The sequence below is a fragment of the Gallus gallus genome, chromosome 16 (assembly GCF_016699485.2).
Source record: "Gallus gallus isolate bGalGal1 chromosome 16, bGalGal1.mat.broiler.GRCg7b, whole genome shotgun sequence".
Taxonomy (NCBI): Eukaryota; Metazoa; Chordata; class Aves; order Galliformes; family Phasianidae; genus Gallus; species Gallus gallus.
The window spans coordinates 1714118-1725999 of record NC_052547.1 but is presented as its reverse complement, the minus strand read 5'-3'; the positions used below and the strand labels follow the sequence as shown (position 1 = coordinate 1725999).

Sequence of the window (11882 nt, the reverse complement as noted above, 5' to 3'; positions counted from 1 at the left end):
TGTTGGGGGCTGTGATCCATCTGGTGGCAGCTCAGCACCAGAAAGCTGCGAGTCGCTGCCCCCTCCCACTGGGACAAGGAGAGAATCAGGAAAGAGGAAAGAACTCGTGTGCTGAGACAGGCTGTGTTTACTAAGAAAAGTAGAAGAGAAATAGCAGTATTGATACACTCAGTGGCTGTGTTGGGTCTGTGGTGCCAGTTCTGTCACCCCCCATCCCCCACCTCCTGGTGCCAACCTCCAGCTCCCCTTCCTTCCCCCCCCCCGGTGGGACATTGAGAAACTGAAAACTGAAACTCCCTCATCTCTGTGCAGCACTGTTCAGCAGCTGCTGAAAGGCAATCATCTCCAGCCCAGGTGTGCAAACGGAACATGTCTGTGAGAGGAAAATGAGGACAGAGAGTGACTGAAACAATATGGCCCGGACAGAGAGTGGCTCAGAATGATGACAGAATCATAGAGGCACAGGGCTGGAAAGGACCTACAGGATCATCCCCTCCAACAGTCCTCCTATCACCATCACCACCGCTGAGCTCCTCAGCCTCATCTCGTAGCACCTCATCCACAATGTCAGTGGTTTATGGGCTGGTTCGGCCCGGTTCCGTGAGTAGCGGGGCAGAGGGACCCACAGATCTGCACCCCAGAAAAGGGGAACAGGGAAAAGGATAGCGAGATGGGCCCAAAAACAACACGGCAGCAACGGTCCGAGGAGAAACAAAGTAGTTGACTAGAAACGACATCAGGCTGCAAGATAATACACTATAATACAACAGCAGCACTGGCACAAGGTTGGTGGTGATGGGATGTCTCATTGTGGGTGCACCTTTTGCTTCCAGAGGACGTAGTGGTCAGCTCTGCTGCAGACCCAGTGCTTGTGTAGGTGGCACAGGGATGAGCTGATCCTGTCCCCGTTCAGGTACGCACATCGGCCTCCACCTCGCAGCTCAAACCTGTGCCCAAGAGGGAGGAGAATGGGAAAGGTGCCCCAGTCTGCTGAGAAAAGCTGGGGCTGCCTCTCCTGGGGAAGGAAGGACAGAAAGGGCTCATGGTGGAGCACCAAGCCTGAGCCTGGCGGGCCACGGTAAACCTCGGCTGTGGCACCAGGAGAAGGTCCCCATCCCAAAGAGAGCCCGTGGGAAGTCATGGCCTGGACAGCTGGACATACAGACTGACCAGTTGGTGAAGGCTGTGCCATCGCTCCATGTCCACTGGGCGTCCTCTTCTTCCCTGTGCAGCCCGATCCAACAGTTTGCCGGGCCCTGGAAGCGCATCATGAAATCCTTTAAAGGAAGAGAGTGTTGAATGTCAGGAGGTTTTAGCATCTGTCCCACCCACATCTCAGGCTCCAGCAGGCTGCAAGGTGCTGCGTTCTGCTGCATGGAAGAAGCTTGTTTGGGCTTCCATGGCACAAGAGCTGCCCCCGGAGGTGCACATCTCGGGACGTCCCCCAGATGGATGCGGGAGGGGTGGGGGGCAGTAACGTCTCCCCAGCCTGGTGCCTTCCCCAGAGCTTTGGGCTCATGTCCCCATCTCACCATCTCCTCCGCACTGCCTATGGTGGCCAGGGAAGCTCCGTGGGCACTGCAGTGCTCCCTGCTGCTGTTCCAATCATTCTCCTCCTTCGAAAAATAATAGCATTTCCCCTGGAATCCGACCCAGGCGTTGGGGCATGCGTGGCCAAAGGCTGAGAAAGGTGGGATGGGGGCCCGCCGACACACTGAAAATGAGGAATTGAACAAATGTGGGGCAAGGAGCAGGACATCTGCATTTCTCTCACCTCCCTCCAACCGTGGTGGGAGATGAGGCCGCAGCACGTCACAGTGCAGCCCGGGGGCGGTTAGAAAAGTTGAGCAGAGCGTGGTCTAGGGCACCACGTGGCTGCCCCAGAGCACGTGGGAGCAGGGCTGTGCTTGGGGAGCGCATCCATGTGCTGGAAACCCCAATTCCCTGCTCTGTACCCAAACCTGAGGCACCCTCTCACCGTGGGGACGCTTGGTGGCACTCACCGGTCGATATCACCAGCACCACCAGCATGAGGATGAGTGCTCCCAGCGCTGCATGCACGGCAATGAGCTGCACACAGGATGTCCTTCTTCCCATCCCATGGCACCAGGAACCTGGGAAGCAGCGAGCGGGTGGGGGCACATCCTTCTACTCCTGTTCCCCCCCATGCTCTCCTTCCTGCTCAGTCCCCACCATTACCCCATTGGTGTCCTCCACTCTGCCCAAGGGGCTCTGGTGCTGCTTGGTGCTCTGAAAATGTTTCCTGTTGGTCTCCTTCTCCCATAGCGGGTGTGGAAGTATTGGACTCCAGCAGCAATATCTGTACATCCTCTTCTGGGAGCTGGGGGTCAGAACTGGAGGGCAGATGTTCGTAGAAGTGGTTTTCCTTTTTTTGTTTCCCTTTTTTCCTCCCATTCCAATCTTTTGCTCCCCATCCCCAGCCTTACCTTGTTGGGATCCTTCTCCTCTGGTGTGCTGTGGGTTCTGGTGCTGCTTTGTGCTCTGAGAAATGGTTCAGTCGTTCTCCCTCTGCAGGCGTGGAAACCTTGTGCTTCAGTATTGGTATTTGCACAGACTGCTGTGGGGTGGACAGTTAGGATGGGGGGGATAGAAGAAAGGACTGAAGGAGGGGCTCGGGAGGAGAAGAAAAGAGTTAGAAAAAGGAGAGAGGAAGGGGAGTGGAAAGAAGGAAAGAGAGAGGAGCAAGAGGAGCAGGAAGGAGTTCAGTGCAGTGTGAAATGTGAAGACGTGAGAAGCCAAAGGCGGTGTTGGTACCATTCAGCTGAGCAGCGTGTGCAGGCAGAGGATCTGTCTGGGGAAGCCAAACCACGCCGATAGATCATTCCTTTGGTCATGCTACATCTTTCAAAGTTCTCTTTGTTTGGTTCACACAGTTGGTGGGAGGTCCTTCGCAGTACAGAGCCCAACCCACACAGCTGTGCTTGGCTCTGAGCCATCATGGGGGGAAAGGAGAACCCGCACCTGTTGGTTATACCCAAGGAATTGATCCAGACACTATCTCTGATCGAAGCAGGTTTTATTCACCACTGCAATGCCGGCTGTCCCGCATACAGCAGCGCACACAGAAAGCAGCGTTATGTCTCTTATGCCCAGCACCACGGTGAAGCCCTTTCCTCCCTGGGCCCTCCTCGCCCACCTTGGAGCTCGGGCTGATGTTTGCAGCTTTGTGAGAAACACGCTCCAGGTCTACAATTTCGAATCAGGCCGAGATCTCTTGAAGAGCAGTTTTTCCATGATTGCAACAACGGGCGCACGCCCCCTACTGCCAAGGCAGAAATTGCGCACCTGATCAGTGAAATCCACTCCGTTATCTCCCCTGGGTCCAACACAGGCAAAGCCTCTCCTGGCACTCATTGGTTGAGCATCTCAGGCTCACAATGGTCAGAAGCTGTTGCTCCATTATGTTTCCATACAACGTCTGTTAGCAACCCATTGTCTTTGGGTATGTTCTGCACCTTTTAGGGAGATAGGAGGCAACATATCCAATAGTCTGCACACTCCTTCTGTCCTGTGCTAGGCTCTCCCCTACCCTATAGAATTTCCTTACCTGATGCCTGTGCCAATTCTACCCAGGAGGGAATGCCCCAGTCTCAACTTCACTCTGTTCAGCAGCTTTCTTTGAGAAAAGCACCCTAACCAACATTACAGACAGAAATACTGGAAATTTCCACTGCAAAAACACAATGTACCTCTCACACATGGCTGACCGGGTCCTTTCTCCAGGTGATCTGTCAGTGGGTCAGGCCAGGTCTCAGCAGTTCCCATACAGGCAGCAATGCCATGGGGAAAGCAATGCCATGAAGCATTGCTATGGGGCACTGACACTAAGGGGTGGCAACAGTATGAGGCAATGAAAAGCAGCAGTGATATTATGGGGGACTGCTGTGGTGAAGTGATGCTAAGGAGCACCAGTACAATCAAAACGATTAAAGAGGAGGAAGGATGAGACAGGAGAGGAAAGGCAAAAGGGACAAAGAGAAAAAGATCACTCAGTCATCTGAGAACACCTCAGCTTATGGGGAAAAACTGCACAGGAGGATCTCCAAGCAGACACCCTGCCTCACTGGCAGACAGCCCTTCAATGGGGTCTAAGAGAGATGCAGCCAGGCTCCACCCCTCCTGCTCACACCACTGCATTGCCTTCACCTCTGCTGCCAGGGCTGACCGGTCCTTTCCCAGGGGATCCATCGCTGGGTCAGGCTGGGACTCAGCAGTTCCCATACAGGCAGCGATGCCATGGGGCAGCTGTGCCACGACCTGTCTGGGAGGAAAAAACATTCCACAGCGCTGCAGGAAGAGGGGGAGCAGCTGCGGTTTTCTAAGTTCTCTCCTCCTACCCAGCTGTGGTTCTGCCCATAGCAGTGGTTGGTGCACTCACTGTGGGGGGGCCTTTGCAGTACACAGCCCAACCCACACAGCCAAGCTTGGCTATGAGCCATCAGCTGAAAACAAGAACCTGCACCCATTGGTGATACCCAAGTAATGTATCAGGATGATATCTCTGATCAAAGCAGGTTTTATTCCCATTGCAATGCCGGCTGTCCCGCATGCAGCAGCGTGCACAGAAAGCAGTGTTACATCTTTAACAGGTAACCCTGTTACCCAATGTTGATTTCTTCCTCCCATGGTTCCTCATTGGCAGAGTGCTTCTGGTTCACAAATCTTCCCGACGCTCAGCTGAACGCATCCATACCTGCTGAGCACAAATCGTTGCTATCTAAACATGGATACTGCTCATTGTTTTCCTTCTCCTCCTTCAATTCCCTATCACTCAGGGCTTGTCTGTCCAGCACCAGCAATTAGCAGTCTTCCAACATAACGAGCCCATTGATATCCCTGTCACACTGTTTGGGAGTGGGATGTGCAACCTGTCTGTACCTCCAGGCTCAGAGCTATTCCAGACGGCTGCACAGAGCAGAGCTGCAGTCTCTGTACCAATAAATGACCGCATCCACCTCATCTCTGTGACCATCAATTACTGCACCTCTCTGCTGAGCGTGCACAGACCGTCAGAGAGCACTGGTGAAGGGAAAAGACCCCTCTGAAAAGAACTATCAGTAAAATATTTATGCTGTTAGTTGTAATGCAGAAACAGCATCCCATTCCCACAGTACCAAAGTGCCCCGCAATGCCACGTTGGCAGAAGAAGAGGACAAAAGAAGGGCCCCCAGTTGAGAGAATGCAGCATATGTAGGTTCTGCCCGCGCCCCTTTCCTCAACAAACCATCCGTTTGGCTTTCGTCACTCTCTCCAACCACTGACTGTCGTTATCGTTTAATTACCTCTGAGCCTTCCGCTGTGATTGCAGACACGCTTGGGAAGTGGGCAGTGCTTCCAAAGCCCCGAGGATTCTCACAGAACAACACAGCTCATTTCTTAGGAGGCTGGATTATAAATGCAAATACTCTCTGGCCACAGGAGCCAGGCAATGGGAACCTGGCAGCATACGACACTCGGAAATGCCTACCGATTGGGTGCAGATGGCTTTCCAAGGCTGTGTTTCTGCATTGGATATGGAAAAGTGGGATCTGGTCTGAAGAAGCAGAGCACCATGTCTGTATTCTGTATCTTGTCCTTAGAAACAGCTGGTGTGAAAAGGTAGAAATACCACAGATGTGAGTGGCATGCTTTGGAAATGGAGTTGCTGAATGATGGGATTAATTCTCACTTGCACTTTTTAAAGGTTGCGAATAGTGTGGGTATTATTATGGGATGGGAAGGCTGTTGTAAGGCTGTTGTGTTACGATAAGAGAGCCTCAGCAGAAGAAAAGCAGAGATACCAAGCATGAGAGAAGCCAAGGCCTGCACACAGGGCCGGGTGGTCTCACTGTGTGGGAGGGAACGGATGGATACCTTCTTGGCTACCAAGAGAAGCCTGCGGGCCACCATGAGGGGGCTGTGAGGTACCACGGAGCCTCCCCTCGGTCTCCTCCTGTCTGGGCAGAACAACCCACAGAATCATAGAATCATAGAAACGCTAAGGTTGGAAAAGACCTACAGGTTCATCCAGTCCAACCATCTGCCCTTCATTAATGGTTCTCGCTAAACCATGTCCCTCAACACAACGTCCAAACGCTCTTTGAACACCACCAGGCTCGGTGACTCCACCACCTCTCTGGGCAGCCCATTCCAGTGCCTGACCACCCTTTCAGAGAAGTAGTATTTCCTAACGTCCAGCCTGAACCTTCCCTGACGCAGCTTGAAGCCATTTCCTCTCGTTCTATCACTAGTCACATGAGAGAAGAGGCTGACCCCCAGCTCACCACAACCTCCCTTCAGGTAGTTATAGAGAGCAATAAGGTCTCCCCTGAGCCTCCTCTTCTCTAGACTGAACAACCCCAGCTCCTTCAGCCGCTCTTCATAAGGCCTGTGCTCCAGAGCCGTCACCAGCTTTGTTGCCCTCCTCTGGACACGCTCCAGGGCCTCGATGTCTTTCTTACAGTGAAGGGCCCAAAACTGGACACAGTACTGAAGGTGCAGCCTTACCAGTGCTGAGTACGGGGGGATAATTACTTCCCTGTTCCTGCTGGCCACACTGTTTCTGATACAAGCCAGGATGCCATTGGCCTTCTTGGCCCCCTGGGCACACTGCTGGCTCATGTTCAGTCTAGCGTCAATCAACACCCCCAGGTCCATTTCCTCTACACAGTCCTCCAGCCACTCTGCCCCAAGCCTGTCGCGTTGCCTGGGGTTATTATGGCCAAAGTGCAGGACCCGGCATTTGGTCTTGTTGAATCCCATCCCATTGGCTTCAGCCCAGCTATCCAACCTATCCAGATCCCTCTGTAAGGCCTCGCTACCCTCAGGCAGATCAACACTTCCAGCTAGCTTGGTGTCATCTGCAAACTTACTGAGGGTGCACTCAATGCCCTCATCCAGGTCATCAATAAAGATATTAAAGAGGACAGGCCCCAGCACCGACCCCTGGGGAACACCACTCGTGACCGGTCGCCAGCTGGATTTAACTCCATTCACCACCACTCTCTGGGCCCGGCCCTCCAGCCAGTTCCTTACCCAGCGAAGAATGTATCTGTCCAAGCCACGATCTGCCAGCTTCTGGAGGAGAATACTGTGCGAGACAGTGTCAAAGGCTTTGCTGAAGTCTAAGGAGACCACATCAACAGCCTTTCCCTCATCCAGCAGACGGGTCACTGGATCATAGAAGGAGATCAGGTTGGTCAAGCAGGACCTGCCCTTTGTGAACCCATGCTGGCTAGGCCTGATCCCCCGGTTGACCTGCATGTGCCACGTGATCTCCCTCAAGACAATCTGCTCCATAATCTTCCCCGGCACCGAGGTCAGGCTAACAGGCCTGTAGTTCGCCGGATCCTCCCTGCAGCCCTTCTTGTAGATGGGATTCACATTGGCAAGCCTCCAGTCTTCTGGGACCTCACCCGTCAACAAGGAGCACTGATAGATGATGGAAAGCGGCTCGGCTATCACCTCTGCCAGTTCTCTCAGCACTCTCGGGTGAATCTCATCCGGTCCCATGGACTTGTGGCAGTCCAGTTGGAGTAGCAGGTCTCTAACTGTTACCTCCTGAATCGTGGGGGGTTTAGAAGAGCTGAGGTGCTGCTCGTAGCCGCTGCCCTCGGGATCATTCCCCGTCCGGTGGGGATCAGTGGTGATCCTTCCCACCCTTGGGGTCTCTGTGCCTCTCTGCACCCAACCTATCCTTGCTGGGAGGAGCGTTCCGTGCCCCCCACAACGGTGGTGCTCCCATCGCGGCCCTCGACCGCGCTCTGGCGGACGGCTCCTTTCCTTCTTCCGGGGTCGCCGCACGGAACCCTCGTCCCCTCCCGTCCTCCGAGCTTTCGCTTTCACTTTTGACAACCTTCGCGAGCGAGATCTGCCTGGCGCCCGGTGACGTCACCCGCGGTCACGGACTCCATTGGCGGGGAGAGGCGGAGGCACCAATAATGACGCGGGGCGGAGCCCGGGGTGTCCGCGGAGCGGTGCGGTGCGGTGCGGTGCGGTGCGGTGCGGTGCGGTGCCGTGCCGTGCCGTGCCGTGCCGTGCCGTGCCGTGCCATGGGTCCGTTTAAGGCGGTGTTGCTGGGGCTGCTGCTGGGCGCCCTGGGCGCGGCGGCGTGCGGTGTGTACTGTGGGAGCGGGCTGCCCCCCGCACCGGGATCCGCGGCTCCTCGCTCCCCGACGCCGGGGCTGCGTCCGCAGGACCCCCACTCGCGGCTCACGACTCCGACGCCGTCTGTCCCCGCAGGGTCGCACTCCCTGCGCTACTTCAAGACCAGGATGACGGATCCCGGCCCCGGGATGCCGCAGTTCGTGATCGTCGGGTGCGTAGATGGCGAACTCCTCTGGAACTACAACAGCCTGGGCCGGACGGTGCGGCCCATCGTGGGCTGGCTGCCGCAGGAGGACCAGGAGCACTGGGATGCAGAGACCCAGAAGGCCCGGGACGTTGAGCTGCATTTCTACGAGTTCCTGGGCAGGCTGCAGGTGCACTACAATAAAAGTGGAGGTGAGCGCGGCGGCAGCTGCATTGTGATGGGGCTGGGATGGTGACTCCGTGCAGTGAGGGATCCATGAGGCGTCTGCCAGCTCCACTGAGGCCTGGCCTTGCCCCACACCCGGCTGTGCTGGGCTGTCCATGTGTGGTGGCACTGTCCCTGGGCTCCTCCGATCCTGAGCCCACCCACCCCATCCCAGCCACACAGCACTCCTGGTGCCCCACAGCCCATGAAGCCCCTCATCCCCCACCCCTGCTGTGCCTCAGGGTCTCACACACTGCAGAAGATGATCGGCTGTGACATCCTGGAGGACGGCAGCATCCGAGGGTACGTTCAGTATGCATTTGATGGGAGGGACTTCCTCGCCTTTGATATGGACACGATGACGTTCACCGCAGCCGATGCGGTGGCAGAAATCACCAAGAGGAGGTGGGAGGAGGAAGGGATATATACTGAGGGATGCAAGCATGAGCTGGGGACCATCTGCGTCCAGAACTTGAGGAGATACCTGGAGCATGGGAAGGCAGCGCTGAAAAGGAGAGGTGAGGATGGGAGGGGGACATGGGGCTGGGCTGGGTATGAGGCAGGGGCTCAGTGTGTGGAGCTCAGCCTGGCCCACAACGTCACCCATCTGCAGAACGGCCTGAGGTGCGCGTGTGGGGGAAGGAGGCCAACGGGATCCTGACTTTATCCTGCCACGCTTATGGCTTCTACCCACGGCCCATCGCCATCAGCTGGATGAAGGACAGCATGGTCCGGGACCAGGAGACCCACTGGGGGGGCATGGTGCCCAACAGTGATGGCACCTACCACGCCTCGGCCACCATCGATGTGCTGCCGGAGGATGTGGACAAGTATTGGTGCCGCGTGGAGCACACCAGCCTGCCCCAGCCTGGCCTCTTCTCATGGGGTGAGCCTGGCAGCGTGGAGTGCGTGGGGTTGGGGTCTGGGGGGCCACCCTTTCCATTCCTGACAAAGCCACTCTACTCCCAGAGCCGCAGCCCAACCTGACTCCTTCTGTGGCCGGGGCAGTCGGCGCCATCGTGGCTGTCATTGCTGCTGTCGTTGGAGTCATGGTGTGGAAGAGCAAGTCAGGTAAAGGTAGAGGGCTGGGGGGAGAAGGTGTGCTTGGCGGGGGGGGGGAAGTGCTCAGAATCCCTTAGGATTGCCCACTCTTTGACATGAGCCTGGTGCTGACACTTTTTTCTGTCTGTAGGGAAGGAGAAGAAGGGTTATGAAGCAGCAGCAGGTGAGTGCCAAGGGCAGAACTGGCAGAAGACTGCCAGTGCTTGGGGTCAGGGCACTCTGGGGCCCCTTGTTGCTTCTGGGGTCACAGTGCAGGTGGTGGCATGATGCTCTGTACTACACAGCGAGCACAGACACAGGGCTCATTGCTCTCCCTTCCTTGCAGGCCACGATGAGGAATCCAGCGTCTAAGCCATGGTTAGAGTGTGAAACCGGGACTCAGGAGGGGTCCCTGTGGTTGGAGTGGTCCCGGTTCCCTGCGCTTTTCCGTTGGGCCCACAGCTGGGGCAATACTGGGCCCACCCTCCCTGGAGAACCCCCAGGGTGGTGAGTCGGGACGGGGACGTGGTCCCATATGACACCACCTCTTCTCACCCACACAGAAAGTGAACTTTCCATCTGAGTGCTGTGCTACTTCAGCCAGCCCTGCATGCATGTGTTTGGAGTTTGTGGGTGTGTGTTTCTCTGTTTGCTCAACTTCCTGCATCTCCTCGGGCTGACGCAGTGTGTGCTCCCCTGCTCACATACTGTTTCCAACAGTTAGCACATGGGTTCTGCCCTGTGCTAGGCGCTCTCCTACCATGTAGGATTATCTTACCCGGTGCCTGTGCCAACTGTACTCAAGTCGGAATGCCCCAGTCTCAACTTTGTTCAGCAGCTTTCTTTGTGAAAAGCAGCTCTCAGCGCTGTGCTCATTGTAGTCAGCCATTAGCTTCAAAACCTTGTTGGGCAGCTCATGCCTTGGATGGGTGCTGCTGACCAGGCTTTGAGCCAAGCTGGCATGGTTTTGTAATTTTGCCATTGGTATTCCACATCATAGCATCATGGACAGCCCGGGTAATTACAGGGTTAATAGTCCAGTTCTGTGGACTGACAACGATCCAGATACCTGCTTCTCGAAAGAGAAGAAGAACTGCGTATCCCAGAGGACCTCACGGTCAGAGAGGGAAGATACGGCACTGAAATCACGGGATGTGAGTTGCGTGATCAGGCTCACACTCTCTCTCTGGCAGCCACGCAGAGTGCTGGGTGTGCTTCCGAGCTGTGCACCTTCATTCAAGCAGACCTTTCGGTTTTGGAAGCTTTCTCTTATTTTACCTGATTTATTACCCGCACTTTCGATTTGATTGTATTATATTGTGTTATCTTGCATTCCAATATCACGGTTAGTAAAGTAAGTTTTCCACCTTAGATTGTTGCCACTGCTGTTCTTTTTCCCTCTCTTAGCCCAGCTCCCATTCCCCTGTCCCTTTTCCCTTCCCATTTTTGGGAGCCAGGGGGCCCATGGGCCCACTGCCCCCCCGTCACGGGCATAGATTGATCTAGATTGAGCTAGATAACTCCGTGACAGCTTTTTGTGGAGAATGCGGGCAATCTGAAGCTTTTAACGCTAACAGAGAAAAGAAAGGATTTCTTTAAGCCGGAGACTGCCAGACTGCAAGGCAGTGCTAGTGTGACCTTCATAGATGAGATTATAGTCTGGGCAGTCTGCCGAACTCCGGACACTGTACCCAGTAGTTGTTGTTGTTGTTGTTGTTTTTCCCCCCATTTTAGCAGCTACCTGTACACATTGGAACAGGTTGCCCAAGGAGGCTGTGGATGCCCCATCCCTGGAGGCATTCAGGGCCAGGCTGCATGTGGCTCTGGAAAGCCTGGTCTGCTGGTTGGCAGAAAATGGTTGGAAGAAAAATAGCAGTATTGATACACTCAGTGGCTGTGTTGGGTCTGTGGTGCCGGTTCTGTCACACCCCCCTCCCCCACCTCATGGTGCCAACCTCCAGCTCCCCTTCCTTCCCCCCCACTGGTGGGACATTGAGAAACTGAAAACTGAAACTCCCTCATCTCTGTGCAGCACTGTTCAGCAGCTGCTGAAAGGCAATCATCTCCAGCCCAGGTGTGCAAACGGAACTTGTCTGTGAGAGGAAAATGAGGACAGAGAGTGACTGAAACAATACGGCCCGGACACAGAGAGTGACTCAGAATGATGACAGAATCATAGAGGCACAGGGCTGGAAAGGACCTACAGGATCATCCCGTCCAACAGTCATCCTATCACCATCACCACCGCTGAGCTCCTCAGCCTCATCTCGTAGCACCTCATCCACAATGTCAGTGGTTTATGGGCTGGTTCGGCCCGGTTCCGTGA

The 11882-nt window shown here is 55.3% G+C and overlaps 4 protein-coding genes across 11 annotated transcripts in view; 3 read left to right on the top strand and 1 right to left on the bottom strand.

Annotated features, from left to right (window-relative positions):
- Positions 1–11882, top strand: part of MHCY15 (major histocompatibility complex Y, class I heavy chain 15) — a 295994-nt gene that overhangs the window by 4592 nt on the left and 279520 nt on the right.
- The window catches only part of MHCY4 (major histocompatibility complex Y, class I heavy chain 4), a 311182-nt gene that overhangs the window by 52748 nt on the left and 246552 nt on the right, over positions 1–11882 (top strand). The window lies entirely within an intron of this gene.
- LOC124417249 (C-type lectin domain family 2 member I-like) overlaps positions 116–11882 on the bottom strand; it is a 246597-nt gene continuing 234830 nt past the window's right edge. The window contains exons 1-7 of one of the 5 annotated variants that reach the window (XM_046901598.1): positions 2776–2801; positions 2448–2529; positions 2200–2354; positions 2004–2114; positions 1533–1714; positions 1171–1277; positions 116–947 (exon numbers count right to left, since the gene is read on the bottom strand). In XM_046901598.1, the coding sequence (XP_046757554.1) occupies positions 806–947; positions 1171–1277; positions 1533–1714; positions 2004–2114; positions 2200–2284 (627 nt within the window). In that variant the 5' untranslated portion in view covers positions 2285–2354; positions 2448–2529; positions 2776–2801 and the 3' untranslated portion in view covers positions 116–805. Of the gene's footprint in view, positions 948–1170; positions 1278–1532; positions 1715–2003; positions 2115–2199; positions 2355–2447; positions 2854–11882 lie in introns of those variants that run through there. The other 4 variants (XM_040648824.2, XM_046901597.1, XM_040648825.2 and 1 more) reach the window with 4 other exon arrangements.
- On the top strand, positions 7905–10927 carry LOC121106436 (class I histocompatibility antigen, F10 alpha chain-like). 2 transcript variants are annotated; one of them, XM_040648770.2, is made up of 7 exons: positions 7905–8115; positions 8242–8502; positions 8758–9033; positions 9129–9401; positions 9485–9586; positions 9708–9740; positions 9903–10927. In XM_040648770.2, the coding sequence occupies exons 1-7, from the start codon at positions 7941–7943 to the stop codon at positions 9926–9928; spliced, it is 1146 nt and encodes a 381-aa protein (XP_040504704.1). In that variant the 5' UTR covers positions 7905–7940; the 3' UTR covers positions 9929–10927. The 2 variants fall into 2 exon arrangements, with proteins under 2 accessions (XP_040504704.1, XP_040504702.1); XM_040648768.2 differs by lacking the exon at positions 9903–10927 and having other exon boundaries at positions 9708–9896.